Source organism: Falco naumanni, chromosome 14, assembly GCF_017639655.2.
Source record: "Falco naumanni isolate bFalNau1 chromosome 14, bFalNau1.pat, whole genome shotgun sequence".
Classification (NCBI taxonomy): domain Eukaryota; kingdom Metazoa; phylum Chordata; class Aves; order Falconiformes; family Falconidae; genus Falco; species Falco naumanni.
In genome coordinates this window covers 647,337-665,649 of record NC_054067.1, presented here as the reverse complement: position 1 = coordinate 665,649, position 18,313 = coordinate 647,337, and the positions used below count along the sequence as shown (strand labels likewise).

The 18,313-nt window shown below is 66.2% G+C and overlaps 1 protein-coding gene across 6 annotated transcripts; it reads left to right on the top strand.

The window, feature by feature from the left end:
• Positions 1-1,355: 1,355 nt before the first annotated feature.
• On the top strand, positions 1,356-13,721 carry SHROOM4 (shroom family member 4). 6 transcript variants are annotated; one of them, XM_040614655.1, is made up of 11 exons: positions 1,356-1,512; positions 4,899-5,050; positions 6,241-6,372; positions 6,905-8,891; positions 9,098-9,159; positions 9,571-10,170; positions 10,412-10,527; positions 10,681-10,834; positions 10,919-11,102; positions 11,716-11,988; positions 12,067-13,721. In XM_040614655.1, the coding sequence occupies exons 1-11, from the start codon at positions 1,387-1,389 to the stop codon at positions 12,334-12,336; spliced, it is 4,056 nt and encodes a 1,351-aa protein (XP_040470589.1). In that variant the 5' UTR covers positions 1,356-1,386; the 3' UTR covers positions 12,337-13,721. The 6 variants fall into 6 exon arrangements, with proteins under 6 accessions (XP_040470589.1, XP_040470588.1, XP_040470587.1 ...); XM_040614654.1 differs by having other exon boundaries at positions 6,947-8,891; positions 10,412-10,834; XM_040614653.1 differs by having other exon boundaries at positions 9,604-10,170; positions 10,412-10,834.
• Positions 13,722-18,313: the final 4,592 nt, after the last annotated feature.

Here is an 18,313-nt window from a genome sequence, read left to right as displayed (position 1 = left end):
TCCACCACTCCCAGCTGCTGCCCACTGCTGCTTTGCCCTGCCTCAGTTTCCCCAAAGGGGCACAGCAGCCCCTCCTGGACCTCGTGGGGGAAAGGCAGAGGTGAAGCACAGCCATGCTGCCACGTCTGCCTTGGGGGCACCTGGCCGGCCAGGGTGGGGGCCGGAGTGGGCAGGCCAGACAGGAGCTGGCATCGCGTGCTCATCTGCAGGCAGCAGGGCTCAAGGCGCCAGCGTGATTGCTGGGGTGGGGTGCCACGGGGAGCCTTCTGCCGCAGGGAGCTGTGGTGGGTGCTGCATCACCTCGCTGCCACTCAAACAGGCACCTCTTGCATCTGTATGAGCACTGCCAGGCTGCTGGCCACACCATGCTGCTGGGCTGGGCTAGGCTGTGCCAAGCCATGCTGTGCCATGCCATGCCAGGCTGAGCTGTGCTGAGCTGGCCCTAATGGTGCTGGTCCCTGGAAGTACCATACTGTGCTGGGCGTAACTGGGTCACGCTGTGCTGAACCATCCCAGGCCAAGCTAAACCAGGCTGGGACATGCTGTGCCAAGCCGAACCATGCTTGTCTGTGTCAACCTGAGCTGAACTGCGCTGAGCAAAATCAGACCAGGCTGAGTGGAGCCAAACCAGGTCAGGGCCCTGGCCGTGCCACGCTGTACTGATTTGAACCATACCAGCCCTGTGCTGGGCCACACTGAGCTGAGCCAAGCCGGAACATGCCAGCCTAGCAGAGCTGCACAGCACAATGCCAGGGCTGAGCCATGCTGGGCCAGCCAGCCCATGCTAGCGCCCTGGCTATCCCATGCTGAACCAAATTGTACCGGGCTGAGCTGTGCTGTGCCAGTCCTCCATGTCACACCATGCTGGGCTAAGCTGGACTGAGTTGAACCATGCTGGCTGGGCTCTGCCAAGCTGAGCCAAGCAGCTCAGTGCAGGGACCTGGGTCCAGCTGTGCAAGGCCAAGCAGAGCTGAACTAAGTAGCACAGTTCTGTGCTGTGCCATTGTGTGCTGAGCTGTGCCAAGCTGTGCCATGCTCTGAGCTGAGCTGAGCTGTGCTATGGCTGTGCTGAAACGGGCTGAGCCAAGCCGTGCCAAGCGAGGCTGTGCCGTGCCATGCCATGCTGAGAAGTGCCATGCCGTGCCTTGCTGAGCCAAGCTGACCAGCGCTAAGCCGTGCCGTGCCTATCCGAGCCCAGCCGTTCCAGCTCAGCCGATCGCAGCCGTCCCCCCGCGCCTCATTGGCGGCGGCGGCGGAGCAGCCCCGGTGCCGGGCCGGCCCCGCCCCGTGCTCGGCCCCGCGCCGCTCAGCCCGGGCGGCGGGGGTGTCATTTCCTCCGCGGTGCGGGGCCGGGCCGGGCCGGGCCGGGATGGGGCGGTAGCTGCCATGGAGCGGGCCGAGGGCCGGCCCGGCGCCCCCCAGTACGTGCATGTGCAGCTGCAGGGGGGCGCGCCCTGGGGCTTCACGCTCCGCGGCGGGCTGGAGCATGGCGAGCCTCTCATCGTCTCCAAGGTAGGCGCCGCCGGACGCGGTCCCGCGTGGGCTCCGCGGCATCCCCCCCGCGAGGGGCCTCCGACCCGGGGCGGGGCGGGGGAACACGACACCCGGTGCGCGGTGGCGATGGGGACACGGGGAGTCTCGGCCGTGGGTTCGCATGTCCCGGCGCGGCGGGGCCGTGGCAGTCTCCCGCACCCACGTCCCCCCGCGACCCGCCACGCCGAGCCGCGGGGGAGAGTGGGAGCGGGGACCGTCGGGGCCGAGGAGGCGGAGGGACAGCCCAGGCCCGGCGGCAGGAAGAAATTCCTCCGGCACATCCGTTGGGCTGGCGACGGGGGGGCCCCCCCGGTCCCGTTCCACGGGGCGCGGCCCCTCCCTTCACGTGCTCACCCGTGGGTGCCGCGCCCCTGGGCACCCCCGGGACCGGGCTCTGCGGGGACGGTGGAGGCCACGGTGGAGGGGACCGGAGTCCGTCCCGTTCCGGCACCCCCTAAGCGCTTGAGCAGGGCCGTGCCCGGGAGAGAGGGCTGGTGTCGGGGTGCGGTGCCGCGCCGGGGGGAGGCGCGGGGGTCCATCCCGCCCCCGCGAGCGGGGAGGGCGAGGGTGGGGTCCTTACGGCCGCAGCGTCCCGCCGCGCGGGGGTCACCGATGCCCGTGGCCCCGCCGGGGCATCGACCTCCTGGGACACCCGCCGGGACCCGAGCAGCAGCCGGGAGTGCGTCCCCCGCGCCGCGGAGCTCGGCCGAGACCTTGTCACCGGGCGGTTTGGCCGCCTCCCCGCCCGGTGCCACCGTCCTGCCGGGGCCAGGGTGCTGCCGGGCCGGGCTGTGCCGCGGCCCCGGGGCTGCCTCCCTGCCCCGAGCCGGGCTGGCTGCCCCCTCGGGCCCTCCACGCCCTGCGCCGGGACGCGGGGCAGCGCGGTCTGGCTGGGGGAGCTGGAAAAGTGACTCCGGTCCCTGCCCTGCGCCCTGGGGTGGCACCGGCGGCGGGCGGGAGCCAGAGCCCTGCCGGGGGCTGGGGGCTGGGGGCACTGCCCGCCCCCCCGACTCGCTACCGGGCCTCGGGGTGGGGGGTCCCGGTGGGTCCGCCGGCTGCTGGCGGAGGGGATAGGGGGGGCAGGGGATGCTCCCGACTGCCGCTGAGAATGGGGGGTGGATCCTTGCGGAACGGGGGTGCCGGCTCCCGCGCTCCCCCCCCGGTCGGGCCGCCGCCACCGCGTGTGCTCTGCAAACAAAGGGGGCTTGTTCCAGCGCTCTGTGCTTTCAAGGGAGGGTCCCCCGGGGCGCCCACTCCGCCGCCGCGGCCAGCCGAGGTGTGTGCGTGCTGGCCCGTGTGGGGAGGGCGCAGCCCCCACCGGCAGCACAGGGGCCCCCGCGCCGAAAAGGGGAAAGGGGTCCCGGCGCTAAGTGGGACAGTTTGGCCCCTGAGCCCGCTGCGGGTGGGATCCCTTCCTGCGGCAAGTCCCATGGCACGCTGGATTCTCTGTGGAGCTGCCAAGTGTCCCCCAGCACAGGCCCCCTCAGGCACGTTGGGAGCAAGGAGGGAGTTCTGTGTAGGGCAGGGTGGGCACAGCTCAGGAACTGCCACGGCTGCTGTGTCTCTCCTGGGGCAGGCAGATAATCCTGTGAGCCAGCCAGTGGCCACCATTAGGGCCCAGAGTGAACACCGGGGGTGATGTCAGGGAAGCACTCAGGGCTGGCCCAGGCAGGCAGGGCAGCAGGCAGCAGGGTTTGGCTGCCAGCGCTGAGTTTACTGGTGGTGAATAGAGAACAAGAGGCTGTTTGTGCCAGTTTTAGCTCCTGGTGAGCAATGCCAGGGCTGAGCTGTGTCTGTCCGTCCTGGCGTGTGTGGTGACCCAGACATGGGTGCAGACCCAGTGGTGTCCTGCACTGGACGGGGACCTGTCACAGCTAACTCAGCCCCGTGGCCATGGCAGGTGGGACTGGGTGGGCGCTTGGCTGGGCAAAGGGCTGGGGTGAAGGTACAGCCTGCCCTGCCAGCCCTCACAGCTGGAGCAGCCCAGTGGTGGGCAGCAGCATGGCAGAGGTTAAGCCCAGATGCTTCAGCCAGTGCGCGGTGGGACTGGGAGCCCTTGCAGGCAGCTGTGGACCCCGTGCCCAGGAAGGCATCCCCACAGCTGATTCTGGGGTGGGAGGGCAGCCTACTGGCACAGGTAGGCATGTCAGGCTGTGCCCAGCCTGGGCAATGCATTGCAGTCCCCAGGTCCCTGAAAAAATGAGGAGTTGTGGGGTGCTGGGCACAGCTGTGCCAGGCAGAGCCATGGGGCAGTGCTACACTGGGCAGGACTGGGTGCCATGTTGCCCGTGGGCAGCAGGTTGCTCCTTGAGCCCCTGTCCAGCACCACGGCTGCGAAGGGGTGCCCAGGGCTGTGTGCCTGGTGGCCAGCCTACTGGGAAGGTGCAGGTGCCACCCTGCAGCAGGGCCTGGCTGCCGAGATGGCACTGCAGGCATTGTAGGCAGAACGTGTTTCTCTGCTGGACTGGACGTGGCAGGGCAGGGTGAGGAGCTCTGTCACAGGGCAGGCCAGCTTTGCCCGTCACCTTGCGGGCAGCTGTAGGGTCTGGCCAGGTCAAGCTCCACATCCACACTGGGCATGGGGACTTGTACCCCAGGTCCTGCCCCATGCACCTGCATACCCCATGCCACTGTCACCATGCAGCCCAGCAGCTGGGCTCGTTTGTCCTCCTTGCAGTGTGAGGGGCTAGGCACGGTGGTACCAGGCCATTGAGAGTGGCAGGATGGACAGAGATTTGTGTCAGCCCCAGATGCTCTGCCTGTCCCAGCTGGGCACTGCTCACCCCAGGACTGCCCACACTGTATCTACCTGCTGGGGCAGAGGGGACTTGCTGGGACCCCCCAGTTCTGGCAGCGCTGTGTCGTCCATGCCATGGCAGTATGGGGTACCAGGCTTATTTTGGCTGTGGGTGGCAGGATGGGGTAGGCATGTGCCAGGGCCAGGCACAGCTCGGCACTTCCCCTGCTGTTGGCTTCACTGCGTGCACACAGCATGATGGCATCCTTCAGGCACTGAAATAACTGCGGGTGCCCAAGCAGGGCTGACGTGGGGCTGGGAGCAGCAGTGGGGGGCTGGCACCCGTGCTGGACAAAGAACCCTTGTGCTACCCCCGCCTGCGGGGGAATCTGCTGGGACAGGACATTTTTCTTCTCCCCCCGCTCCCTGATGCCCTTTCCTTGCTCAGAAATTCATGTGACTGGGGCAGGGGGGGAGCCTGGTGCTGCAGATCCCTCTGCAGTGCCTGGGGTGCAGGCACCCCTTTCTGAAGGCTTTTTCTCCCCTGGCACCTGGTGGCAGTGTCACCACCACCCCCAGGGTGTTCTGGGGGCTGTGTCCCCCCCCAACACCCGTCTTTGTTGCCCAGGTGGAGGATGGGGGCAAGGCTGCTCTGTCCCACCGGCTGCAGCCAGGCGATGAGCTGGTGAACATCAGCGGGACGCCACTGTACGGGTCCCGCCAGGAGGCCCTGATCCTCATCAAGGGCTCCTACCGCACCCTGAAGATGATTGTCCGCAGGTTGGCTGCGCTGCGTGTTGGGGGGCGGGGGGGCGGAGGGTGGTGCCAAGGCCCGGGAGGCATCACCTGCCTGGGGCGCTGGTAGGAATCTGGCAGTGCCCCCGTCCCCAGCCTGGAGGTGCTCCGTGCTTTGGCGTAGGACTGAGTAGGGTAGTAACTGGGTAGGGGGCAGCCCCACCATGGCTGCCAGCACCCCTTGGTGGGCGGGACACCAGCCCAGGGTGCTGCCGGCAGAGCCAGGGCAGTGCGGCAGGCTCGCCACCCCCTTGCTAGGCGGTATCCTCAGAGTGTGGCCGCTCCTCTCCCTTCCTGCCTGCCTGCCTGCTGCCTGCCTGGGAAAGGAAGGAGAGGCAGGGCTGGGCTGTGCAGTTGTCCGTCCACCCCCCTGCCGACCCGCATCCACTCCCTTGGCTGCATCCCGACCGGGCTCCTGTTCCAGCGGTCCCTAGGGGTTGGGGCGGCGCAGGGCGCTGCCCACGGGACAAGGGGTGCCGTGGGGCTGTGCTGGGGCTCAGCATCATCCATGGTGAGTCTGGGGGCTCTGGGCAGGGGGTGGGACCACTGTGCTAACCCCACTGCTCACCCCTGTCACCCAGCAGGTGTTGGGGCAGCGCTGGGCACTTGGCGGGTACAGGAGGTGGCATCTGCCCGTGTGTCTGTGCAGTGGCACTGGATGTCGCTGCTTGTGTGCGCTAGGGTGGCTGGAGACCCCCACAGCTGCTTGACACAGGGGGTGGGACAGGGCTTGGCACCTGGGGACCCCTCCCTGGGGACACAGTGTGGCCAGATTGCTGCAGATGCTGAGGGACTGAGGAACAAGGGGGAAGGTCAGGCTTGTGGTGGGGACACAGATGTGGCCCCAGGGTCCTTGGCATGGCTGCCTTGGATGGACCTTCACCCTGCCGTGGCATTGCCTCTGGGCTGTGCTGGGGCCATGTCCTCGGTCCGCTGCTGATGCTGGCAGTGGGGCTGCTGCAGGCAGGGGAGCCCCATCAGCGGTGGGGGGCAACCGCGGGATCCCACTGCCCAGCACTGGGTGCTGGCAGGGCTGGACGCTCCTCCCTGCCGTCCTCATCGAGCGGGTGCTGGCCTGGGGGGGACAGGAAGCCCCGTAGGAAGTGACTTCAGCCCTGGTTCCTCGGCCCAGCTTCCTCCCCATTCTTGTCCTCTCCTGCTGTTGCTCTTGGCAGGAGGAGCGTGCCCGTCCTCCGGCCCCATTCCTGGCATGTAGCCAAGCTCACCGAGAGCCGCCCCAACGCCCCTGCCATGCACTGCCTTGCTGATGCCTTCAGCCTCTCCTGGCCCTCGGGGTGTGATGTCAGGTGAGACCCCCTGACCAGCCCCCATGGGCACCCATGGGACCGTACAAGGGGAGGGAGCTGGCACCTACTTGGGCTGGGGCGGGAGGGGCGTGGGGTGTGCGAGTGCTTGCTTGCCCCGCACCGCTGTCAGGCATCACCCCGTGTCCTGTGCCTGTGCTGCCCTTTCCCCTGCCTGATGACTTGCTGGCTCCGGGCAGGAAGGGGCGGTGGCTCCATCGGAGTTGGCCGGGAGCTGCCAGTCCCTGTGCCCCTGCTGCCGGTGTGGGCAGGGCCTGAGTGGCTGGAGCCACGCACACCCTGTGCCCCTGAGCCCATTCCCCCTGCCAGCACTGGGGCAGTCTCGGTGCTGCCCCCGAGCCCGGGGATGAAGGGCAGGCGAGGGCTGCACTGGCCGCTGCCCTCCCCATCCTGGGGGGTGTATGTGGTGGGAGGGCATTGGCTCCCTGGGATCTCTTGCCCACCAGAGGGGCTGGCAGGGATCAAGATGGGGGGTGGCGGGCACCCCTAACACCGGCATGGGGCCGGGTGGCAGCGAGCTGTCCCTGCAGTGGAACCCACTGTCCCGGCACTGCAGCACCGACCGGAGCAGCTCCATCGGGAGCATGGAGAGCCTGGACCAGCCTGGCCAGGCCTGCTATGAAGGCGACCCCTCACCCATTGACCAGGGCATCTACCACAGCAAGCGGGACTCAGCCTACAGCTCATTCTCCACCAGCTCCCTCACCTCTGACTGCACTCTCTCCCTCCGCCCTGAGGAGACCACCTCTGTCGACTCCAGCCTCCAAGGCTCCTGCAAGCCCCCCAACGGGCGCTACCTGACCACAGGGGCTGAGCCACCCACCAGCCAGCACCCCGAGGCCTGGAGGGTGCCTATGCCCCCCCAGCCCCCTGTCAGGAGGGACAGTCTGCGGGCAGCCCCAGCCGGCAGAGGGGACAGGCGCTGGGTGTCAGTGTCGGTGGACATGCTGCATGCCAAGGGTCGATGGATCTCTGACACCTTCCTCTGCCAGAGGGATAGGGAGGCAGAGGCAGCAGGTGGGAGGATGCCAGTGCCATACCCCATGAAGGACCGCCTCTCTGCCAACCAGTATTACATGCTGAGCTCCCACCCCAACCGATGCCCAGCCGAGCCACACCGGGGGGAGGGCACGGAGCCTGGTGACCAGCTGTACCTGGATGGCAGCGTGCACCAGGTGCCGGATGCCATGGCAGCAGGTGACAACCTGCTGCTGTCCCCCCTCAAGGGCCATGCGCCACACCGGCACAGTGCTCCTGAGCAGCTGCTGGCCTCCCAGCTCCGCTCCCTCCAGGTGGGCTCCAGCAGCGGGCGAGCCTCACCAGCCCCCGATGGGCACCACTGGACCCTCTCCCCGCTGCACCCTGAGGGCAGCCGGCCAGGGACTGCGGTGGCTGCCCAGGACCCCCAGCTCTGCCCAGAGCCATGCTGCTGCCTGCCGCCCTGCCGCTGCTGCCCTGAGCTGCAGCGAGCCTGTGGGCAGGATGGGCAGGGGGCCAGCCCAGTGCGTGGTAGCGAGGGGCCGGCAGAGGAGGAGAGCCGGGCAGGGGGCCGGCGGGCTGGGGGCCCACCCCACCGCTCTGCTCAGATGCGCCGCCGCAGCGACCGCTTTGCCACCAGCCTGCGCAACGAGATCCAGCGGCGCAAGGCCCAGCTGCAGAAGAGCCGGGGTCCCGGTGCCCCGCCACCTGGTGAGGAGCCGGTGGAGGAGGCAGAGGAGCCCCCCGAGGGCAGCGTGCTGGTGGAGGGACCTCGTGCCCCAACCAAGCGTCTCAGCCCTGCGCCAAGCGAGGATGGAAGGAACCCCAGCTGCTCGGAGGACCGGGGCATCCCCACCCCTGACCCACTGCCGGTTCCCAAAGGACCCTCATCCCCGGAGCGGGTGGTGCGGACGGGCAGGGGCCACTGGCGCTGGTCCTCAGAGCACAAGCTGCAGTTGCAGCGCTCGCCCAGTCCTGGTGAGCTGGAGGGCTACAGCCAGGGGCCTGCGGCCCCCAGCTCCCCGCCACGGGGCACCGATGAGGCCGTCCTCCTGCCCTTTGCCGACCGCCGCCGGTTCTTTGAGGAGAGTAGCCGGCCGGTGCCACCCCGGCACAGCAAGCCCTCGGCGTGTGATCCCGGTGCCTTCCAGCCCCACGGCCCCGAGCGCCGGGATGTCCGCCACCTCTCCATGGACCAGACCTATGGCCCCCCATCACCCAGCCAGCCGGCCTCCACCGGCCTCTATGCTGAGTGCTGCCGGGAGCAGCCCCCCTGCTACAAGCCGCAGGGGAGGCCGGGCGAGCTGGAGTACCTGCGGGGCTTCTACCCCTGCGGGGTTCCCCTGTGCCCTGAGCCCTGCCGCTACTGTGGCAGGGACCTGTGCACCCCACCACTGCCGCGCAGCCACACCTGTCGCTGTCACCCCCAGCCCTGGGCACGCTGCCCCGACTGCTACTGTCCAGGCCCCCGCCCTGGGCGGGAGGAGAGTGACGCCTGGCCCCCCCGGAGAGCTTTTGCCACGGTGAGTGAGCCCCCCAGTACTGTGCTGGGGAGCAGCACCGGCACCACCCTGCACTCCCAGAGCATGACTGTGGGTTGGGGTGGGGGTGCTGTGACCACAGGGTGCCCTGCAGACCCCATGCATGCCTACTGTGCCTGGGGGTCAGGGGTTGCTGGAGAGGGGAATGCTGACCCCGCTTTCACACTCCCTCTCCTTCCACCATGCAGGAGTTTCCTCCAGATGAGTGGGAACCACCGGCAATAACCAGGAAAGCCAGCCAATCCGTCAGGTGAGCCCATGCCAGCTGCCAGGACGTGCATGCCACTCGGTGGGGACCTCTGCTAGTGAGGCACAGGGACCACTGTGATTTGGGTGATGATGTACAAAGTGCCTCCCTTAATGCCCTGGCCACAGCTGTGCTGTACCCTGAAAAGTGGGGGCGCGTGCCACCACGGGCAAGCAGGGCCTGGGGGTGTGAGGAGGTGCCCGTGGCAGGGGAGTCCCTCCATACCTGTCGCCAGGGGGCTAGGAGTGTCTCTGGGGGGCTGTATCCAGCACAGGGGCACTGGGAGAACCCAGGCTCTCCCCACTAGTGGGACTGGGTGACTCCAGCTGGTGAAACTGCAGCAGGGGTGAGCATGAGCTGCTGGGGGTGGGGGGTGACTATCCAGGGGGGATGGGTGCCCCTTTCTCTCCCCAGTGAGCTCTCCCACCACCAACTGGGCTTCCCAAGGCTTGGCCCCTTCCACCCGTGCTTTGAGAGCACCGAGCCGGAGTGGACACCCTGCTACCGGGCCACATCCACGCACGACCTCTCATGGGATGGTGACCGCCTGGCCTGCTCCCCCGAGAGTCCCCCGGACCCCCTGCACCGCCCACTGCGGGGCAGAGCCTTCTCTGAAAGCCACCTCAACTTGGAGCCTGCTAGCCCCCGGGGCCGCGACCAAAGGAACCTTCTCCGTGACAAGCTGGACCCCTCTGGCATCCCCAAAAAGAAGGGCCCCCCACCTCCCCGCCCGCCTCCCCCCAACTGGGAGAAGTACAGGCAACGCCGGATGTCCCAGCACCTGCTGGATGGTTCTGGGCATGGCTCTGCCTTCACCGCTGCCCCTGTGCCAACCTACAGCGTTGCTGAGGCTGTACGCGAGCGGACCCAGAGCCTCAGTGGGGAGCAGGGGGGCTGGTCCTGGGGGCATGCCGCTCGCTCCCCTGCCCCACCGGGTGCCTGGCCCCGACCTGAGCTCCCCAGGTCACTCCACAGGATGCCTGAGCCCGATGCTGGCAGTGCCGAGATTTGCAGGCAAGTGCCGCCATGGCGTGGGGGTGGGAGCGGGGCTGTGGGCACAGCCTGGGCACGGGGTAGCTTTGGGGACATGTGGCCCTTTGAACCCTGTGTTGGAGCATCCTAATCCACCCCTTGGGGCAAGCTATGGGATTTTTTGGGGGTGGGGGTGTCCTTCCCTGGGGTGGGCATGGCCCTACATGTCCCCCATGGGTGGGCAGGGGAGCTGATGTGGGTGCCTCCACATGGGTGTTGGCAGGGTGGCAGGGGCTGGGGAGGAGCGGCCGAAGGTGAAGCGCCCCTGGGAGACGGAGGAGCAGCCCCAAAGTCTCAGCCGGAACCAGGAGCGGGGCTGGGCTGGCCCCCGTGGTGTGGGTGAGTGCTCCCTGCCCCTGCACGGAGGCCCCAGCCCTGCCACCCCAGAGGCACCCAAGCCGGGCCCTGGCAAAGCAGAGGGGGTGAGCTGCCAGGGGGGCCGGCCCCAGCCCCACCATGTGGACTCGAAGGAACTGCTGTGGGATGTGGCAGGCAGGGACCGCTCCCTGGCTGGTATCCTGGCCCCCTCGGCCCCCCTCGGCACTGCCACCGAGGTGATGGGCGAGCTGCTGGTGGCGGGGGAGTGGCAGCCCCGGCGGGAGCATTTCCGGCGGGACTGGCGCCTGGAGGCCCTGGCGCAGGACAGGTAGGGCTGGCGTGGGTGTACCGGGCACTGTGCTGAGGACAGGCGGTACCCCACTGCCACGGCGCTGAGCCCGTGTCCCTGCAGGCAGGGCTTCGAGCCCATCTCGCCGCCCCCTGGGAGCACTGCCAGCTCTGCATCCTACCCAGCATATTATGGCATGGCATCGGGCAAAGCTGAGCCGCTCAGCAAGGTAAAGGAGCTGCCGGAGGTGGAGAGAAGTTCGGAGGATGAGGAGGAAGAGGTGGACCATGAGCTGGTGGAAAAGAAGGTAAAGTGGGCGCTGCTGGGGACGATGCCCTCAGGGTTTCCCACTGCAATTGCTGGGTGCTCTGGAGACCAGACACATTGCTGGATGCTCACAAGGAGTGGGGCATCGTTGCTTCCTTGCGGGAACTAGGAGCATCACCAGATCCTCAGGGGGACCAGGGACATTGCTGGGTGCTTGCAGGGACCAGAAGCACTGCTGGATGCTCACAGGGGCTGGGACATTGCCAGGTGCTTGTGAAGACCGGGGGTGTTGGGTGCTTCTGGGACCTGGGAGCGTCACCAGCTGCTGCTGAGAACCAGGAGCATCCGCTCAGAGGAACTGGGGGCATTGCCAGATGCTCGCAGGGACAAAGGGCATTGCTCAAGTGTTTGCAGGGACCGGGACACTCCCGAGTGCTCACAGGGACCAGGAGTGGCGCTGGGTGCTTGCAGGGACTGGGGACATTGCTGTATGCTCACGGGGTCTGAGACACTGCCAGGTGCTTGCAGAGATCGGGGACATTGCCAGATGCTTGCGGGGCACAGTGCAGCATGGCACCGCTGCACCCAAGTGCCGGTCCCCAGGTCCCAACAGGGGGTGGCCCCAGTTGCCCCTGACCCCTTCCCTCTGGCAGCTGCAGCTGATTGAGAGCCTGAGCCGCAAGCTGGCCGTGCTGCAGGAGGCGCAGCGGGGGCTGCAGGAGGACATCAGCGCCAATGGGGCACTGGGTGAAGATGTGGCTGCCCGCCTGCAAGCCCTCTGCACCCCAGGGGAGTTTGACAAGTACCGCCTCTTCGTGGGCGACCTGGATAAGGTGGTCAATCTCCTGCTCTCCCTCTCGGGTCGCTTGGCCCGGGTGGAAGCTGCCCTGGGCAGCCTAGGGCCGCATGCCCCCACTGAGGACAAGGTGAGCACGGGGCAGGGGGGCACCTGTGGGGTGTCGGGGTGCGGGACCCTGTGCCATTGCTGCCCATCTTGCCCACAGGTGGCCCTGCGAGAGAAGCAGAGGCTGCTGGTGGCACAGCTGGAGGATGCCAAGGAGCTGAAGGAGCATGTGGGGCGGCGGGAGGAAGCGGTGGGTGCCATGGTGGCGCGATACCTGCCTGCTGAGCACCTCCAGGACTACCAGCACTTCGTCAAGATGAAGTCAGCCCTCATCACCGAGCAGCGGGAGCTGGAGGAGAAGATCAAGCTGGGCCAGGAGCAGCTCCGGTGCCTGCGTGAAAGCCTCGGCCAGGCCCCCAAGGGCTGCTAGCCCCCTGACCAGCCTCCCCCCAGGACCCTGACCATGGCCCCAGCTTGCTGGCCCCTCAAGGGCTCTCCTTGCACCTGTCTGTCTGTCCAGCCCCTGCCTTTTATTTATTTTTCCAGTTTACTGAGCAGGGGAGGGGGTGGTGCCCGCCAGGCACAGGCCAGGGCGGGTCGTGCCACAGAGCTGCCCTGGGCTCTAACAGCCACCCAGCTCCCCGTGGCCCATGACGACCAGGGGGATGGATCTTGTCCCCCCCTCCCCGGGTCTTTCTGTGCCTGCAGGGGACCCTCTACCTTGCCCTGGACACCAGTGGCTATCCCGCAGCTGGTGCTGCACCGAGTGCCTTAAACACCCCCTGGCTGCCTCAGAGCATCCCCATGCAGCAGTGCCTGGAAGGGTTAAACCATTCTTGCACTCCATCATGTCTTATTTGTCTGTCATGTCTGTTTGTCCAGTTCTGTCTGTCTGTCCGATGGGAGCTGAAAGAATTTCGGCCCCGGGCATCCTTTTCCTCTCCATTGTGTCTGAAACAATGGCCCTGGTTAGCAGTTCTTTAACCCACTCCCGGCCGGCTGAGGCACTGCAGGGGGCCAGTGCCGGTGCTGGTGAGTGCTGTGCACCCCTCTACCGGGGGACACTGCGGTGCCCTGGCATGGTGCCCTGCCAGAGGAGGAGGTTCTGGGAGCAGTAGACCAGGGGCTGCGAGTGCCCCCTGCCACCAGTGCTGTGGGCACAGGGACCACCCAGCCTCATCTAGCCCTTGCCTTCAGCCTCTGCCCCAGCACTGGGGAAGGATTAATAGAGGAAAAACCACCCTAAGGATGAAATGGGGTACCTGTCCCCTTCCTCTGTGCTGCAGCAGCCCCAAATAGCACTTGGACCTCACGCTGGGTCATCCCATCTGCCCTGCCGCTGCCTGTATGCCCCCATGGGCCGGGCAGGTGCCTTGCTGATTTTGCACAGGGGTTTCATGGAAGCGGCAGCAGCTGGGGGTGGGCCCCAGACCCTTTGGGGGTGGCCATAGCTGGGCGGCCCAGCCCCAGGGTGCAGGCAGCACCCGTGCCTACCCACTTGGCACTGCAGCACACCCCCGGTGTGGCTGCCCACGCCCCTGAGCCCATTGAACACTATGCCCCACACCTACCTGGCCCTGCCCTGGGACAGTGCCTGGCAGGAATGGGGTCCCCCGCATGCCCCCCATCTCAGCCACGCCCTGTGCCTGCCCAGGAACACTGCTAGGACCAAAGACTGCACCCAGTGGTGGATATGCTGCTCTTGGGGGGACTGGCATCCCTTACTTAGTAGGTCACTGTGCTGGTGTCCGTGCCTTGCCGCGTGCCATTGTGCCTCTCTCACACTAAATGAGCAGCAGCAGCTGCACAACTGTTCCAGCTTGTGTCTCGTGTGGTTTGTCCCTGCAGCCCCAGCCAGTGGCGATGGGGCTGGCCAGTGACTGCCAGAGGGGCAGATGCCCCAGCTAGGCTGAGCCAGGTCCTGTCAAATGCTTGGGACCCAAATGCTCCCGTGGCACCACAGGCACCAGGGATTCAGCCATGGGCAGGGAGTCCTCTGCACCCAGTGCCACCAGGCTGGGTCAAGGCAGGGGACAGGGCCTGGACCCCTCCCCAGGGGCACATGGAGGCGGCACAGTGCTTGGGTGACAGTTGTAGCATTGTCCCTGGCACTCACAGTGACAGCGTCACCTCCAGAGTTTTTGGGGTGGAATCAGGGCCGGGGGGATGTCTAGTGGGGGTGGCAGTGCTCAGCGGGGTGGCACGGTGCTGCTGCTGCTGAGCTGGCTCCAGGGTGCCCCAGTTCACCCCAGCACACCAGGGCAGCATGGGTGGGCATGGCTGCCGTCCCCTTGCTGGCAAAGCACCTTTCTCGGGGCCTCTGTGTGCCAGCCGGGCACCAGGGAGCAGGGCCTGGTGCCCCATCCCCATGCCAGGGCAGCGCTGGCCCCTGCCCACGCGTGGCAGCCCCACGATCCCGGGCAAAAAGGGGGGAGCCGCAGTGCAGGGCCAGTGTTGGCCGCTGGGTGGCACCAGCACACGTGTGTGAGCAAACGCGCGCGGGGTGGGCACGTGTGCACGCACACACAAGCGGATGCATGAGAGCAGGTGTGTGAGCACACGTGCGTGTGGGTGGGCATGGGCATGCATCAGCGGGTGACATGTTGGAGCATATGCACATGCGTGTTGGTGCAGAAACACAGGAATGTGCTTGTGTGTGAGCCCATGCGTGTGCTGGTGAGCACATGTGCACAGGGGTGAGTGTGTGAGCACACACCAGGGTAACGCAGAAGCATGTAGGTGCATGGCTGAAAGCATGCTGATTGTGAGCACGTGGCTGCGTGAGGGAATACAGGCACATGCGTGTCAGTGCACACAGGTGAACACATGCGTGAGCACAGGTGAATGCATGCGCACACGTGAGAACACAGCTGAACGTGCACACACACAGGTGAATGCAGGAACATGCACCTGAACACACATGCACAGACAGATGAGTACACACCATACATGTGAGCACACGTGCTGGGAGGAGCACAGCCCCATGCCAGGGAGCACAAGCACCAGTGGCGAGTGACTGCACATGTGGGTGAACACACAAGGGTGAATGTGTCCATGTATGTGTGTTGTGCACATATGAATGCATGCACATGTGTGTGTGCACACAGGTGAGCAAATACACAGGCAGGTAAGTGCACATGGGTGAATGCATGCATGTGTAGGTGTGTGTGGGCACAGCCACACGTGCAAGCCCATGCATATGGGTAACTACAGGCATATGGGGAGGGGGATGCATGTATTTGTGCCCCATAGTCTCCATTCGAGACTTGCTTGCCCCTCCATGCAGCTCCTACTGCTGTCAGGCAGGACCATGGACACAGAGCATGGGATGCAGCCAGGCTGCTGGCTACCAAGACCCTCAGTGCCTGCGCTGGATGCAGCCATGGGGTGGGGGTCCTGGGGTTCCCTGTGTGGGACCCCAGGGGAGCTGCAGGCCAGCAGGCTCACTGTAGCATGCAGGGCTACTGGGTCTCCCAGAGGTGCAGAGAGAACCCAGACACACTGGGGTAGCCCCTGATCATGCCGTCTGTCTCACCATCACTGTAACCACTCCATTTTACAGTTCCCTAGTCCATATCCCTGTATCCCACACCCTCGGTCCTGAGGGACCAGGAGGTGGGGGAGGATGAGGACATGGGGGGGGGAGCGATGCTCCAGTGAGAGCCAAGCCCCCTGTGTCGTCCGTCCCCCCCCCCCCGTGTGAACCAGGGAGTCCCAAAATGTGGAGGTCCAAATCCCGCAGCAGGTCCCCCTGCCCCCTTGCTTATTACAGCCCAAAGAGCAAAGCCACACACAAGATGGGGGATGAGGGAGACCCAGGCCCCCTGCTCCTGGGTGTGGCCCATGGCGGGGTGGGGGGATGTGGGACTCTTGTCCAGGCCTGGTCATTTGCCAGCATGGAGGTCACAGGGCAGCAGTGGTTGAGGGCTGGGCACCAGGGGCTATGGGTCCCCATACTACGAGGCCAGGGCCATGTGCATGCTGTGGGGTGGAAAGAGGAGGGCCAGGCCCTCTCTCCCTCCCCATGGTATTTTTGGGGGCACACCCATATGTGTGCACACGTGCATGTGAGCTCCATATACACACCCTGGAGCGTGTTCCTATACAAATACACCTTTGCATGCATGCATGTGCACCATAGAATCGCAGAAGGGTCTGGGTTGGGATGGATCTTTGACCATCTAGTCCAACCCTCCGGCCAGGGACATCTCGCACTAGATGAAGTTGCTCAAACCCTGCCCCCCCCCCAGCCTGGCCTTCACCAGTCCCAGGGATGGAGCATCCACAGCTTCTCTGGGCAACCTGCTCCAGTCCCTCAGCCCCCTCATCGAAAAACGTTTCTTCCCTATGTCCAAGCTGAATTGCCCTCCTTCAGGTCAAAACTGTCGCCCTTGTCCTGTCGCTACAGGCCTGGTAAAAAGTCTCTCTCGGCCCTTCTTCAGATGTTGAAACGCCGCGGCAAGGTCTCCCCGTGGAGCCTTCTCCAGGCTGAGCAACCCCAGATCTCTCAGCCTCTCCTCCTAGCAGGGGGGTTCCAGCCCTCGGACCATTTCTGTGGCCGCCTCTGGCCCCGCTCCAACAGGTCCATGTCCTCCTTGCGCTGGGGACCCCAGAGCTGGGTGCAGCGCTCCCGGGGGTCTCACCAGAGAGGAGCAGAGAGGGAGAATCCCCTCCCTTGACCTGCTGGCCGTGCTGCTGGTGATGCACCCTGGCTGCAAGTGCACATTGCCGGCTCATACAGTTTGTGTGCATGTGTGTGTGTGTGCGCACAAGTAAGTGTGTGGAGGCATCAGTGCATGTGCTCATCCGTGCCTGTGCATGCCCATGCATGTGTGGCCATATGCATATGTAGTTGCATAGAGGCAGTGCGTGTGCTTGCCTATGCCTGGGATGCATATGCCTGTGCATGTATGGATGTGTGCAAACATATGTGCATGGCAGCAGTATTTGTGCTCACCCATGCCTGTACATGTGCACGCATGTGCCTGCATGGGTGTGGGCACATGCACATACATGACAGCAGTGCATTTGCTCGCCCATGTCTGAGCACTGCATGCTGATGCATGCATGGGTGTGTGCACATGTATGTGCACGGCCACAGTCTGCATACCTGCCTGTGCCAGCCATGTGCGTGCCCTTGCATGTGTGGGTGGCGTACATGTATGTGCATGGTGGTGCCATGTGTGCTCACCCATGCTCATGCACATGTACGTGCACGGATGTGGTACAGGTGCCATCCCATGCCTGGGATGTGCATGCTTGCTCATGGGTGCCTGCATTCACACATATGGGCATGGCAGCTATGTGTGTACTTGATGATGCCCACACACGCGCCTGTCCATGCCTGCGGGGACAGTGCACATATATGTGCGTGGCCATGGTGGCTATGCTCTCCCCTGCCTGCACATGTGCTGGCCCTTGCCTGTGTGGGCGGCACACGCATGTGTGCATGGTGGCTGTGTGTGTGATCGCCCATGCCTGTGCGTGCGCCTGCAAGAGCAGTGCACCTGTGTGTGCCCAGCGGCAGTGCATGTGCGTGCCCATGCCCAGGCTGAGCATGCCTCACACATGTGGGAGCACGCACATGCATGTGCCCGGCGGTGGTGCATGTGCGTGCCTGTGCCAGGGGTGTGTGGGCGGTGCACACGTATGTGCGCGGCGGCGGTGCGAATGCCCGCCCGTGCCCGCGTGCTTGGGGCCGTGCGTGGGCCGCCCGTGCCGCGATGCGCAGCAGCGCCCGCCGCGCCGGAGCAGGCCGGGGCTTGCGGCGGAGGGGCAGGGCCGGGGCTGCCTGCAGAGGCACATCCCGGCGGGGACGCGCTGCGGGGCCGGGGAGCGCTGCGGGGCGGCGGGCGGGGGCCGGAGAAAGAACGACCTTGCACAAGCAGCAGCGGCGGCTCGGGGTGTGCAAGGTGTGTGCGCGGGGGGTGGGGGCAGCCGCTCCGCCTCCCCCTCCCGGGCGTGCTGCGGGATGCTCGGCGGAGACCCGGCAGCCCCGAGCTTGGTGGGGTGTGTGTGTGCGAGGCCCGCAGCGAGGGGGGGGCTGCGCCCAGGAAGGGGGGGGGGGGGGGCGGCAGCGCTGCGGTGCCCTCGCTTCCCCCCCCCCCCTCCGAAACGCTTGTTGCTGCGCGGGGATACGGCACCACGTTTGCCGGCAGCCGCGGCGGGGGGCGGCGGAGCTGGCCCGCGGGAGCTGCGTGGGGCCGGGCACGGCGCCGCGGCCACCCCGGGCCCGGGCCCGGCAGCCCTGCAGCCGGCCAGGTTCGTTCGCCCAGGTAGGTGCCCTCCAAGCCCGCCTGCAGCCCCCGGGCGGGCGGGGATGCCGTGGGGAGATAGCTTCCCCCGCATGCGGGGACTCCCGCACCGCACCGCCCCCCCCTCCCACCCCAGCCCCTTACCCAGCCCAG

Bases quoted from the DNA above. Each gene is read 5' to 3' on its own strand.
- SHROOM4 (XM_040614652.1), top strand. From the start codon at position 1,387: ATGGAGCGGGCCGAGGGCCGGCCCGGCGCCCCCCAGTACGTGCATGTG. The intron at 9,160-9,570 runs GTGAGCCCATGC...TTCTCTCCCCAG, and splicing joins AAAGCCAGCCAATCCGTCAG to TGAGCTCTCCCACCACCAAC. The intron at 10,835-10,918 runs GTAGGGCTGGCG...GTGTCCCTGCAG, and splicing joins GAGGCCCTGGCGCAGGACAG to GCAGGGCTTCGAGCCCATCT.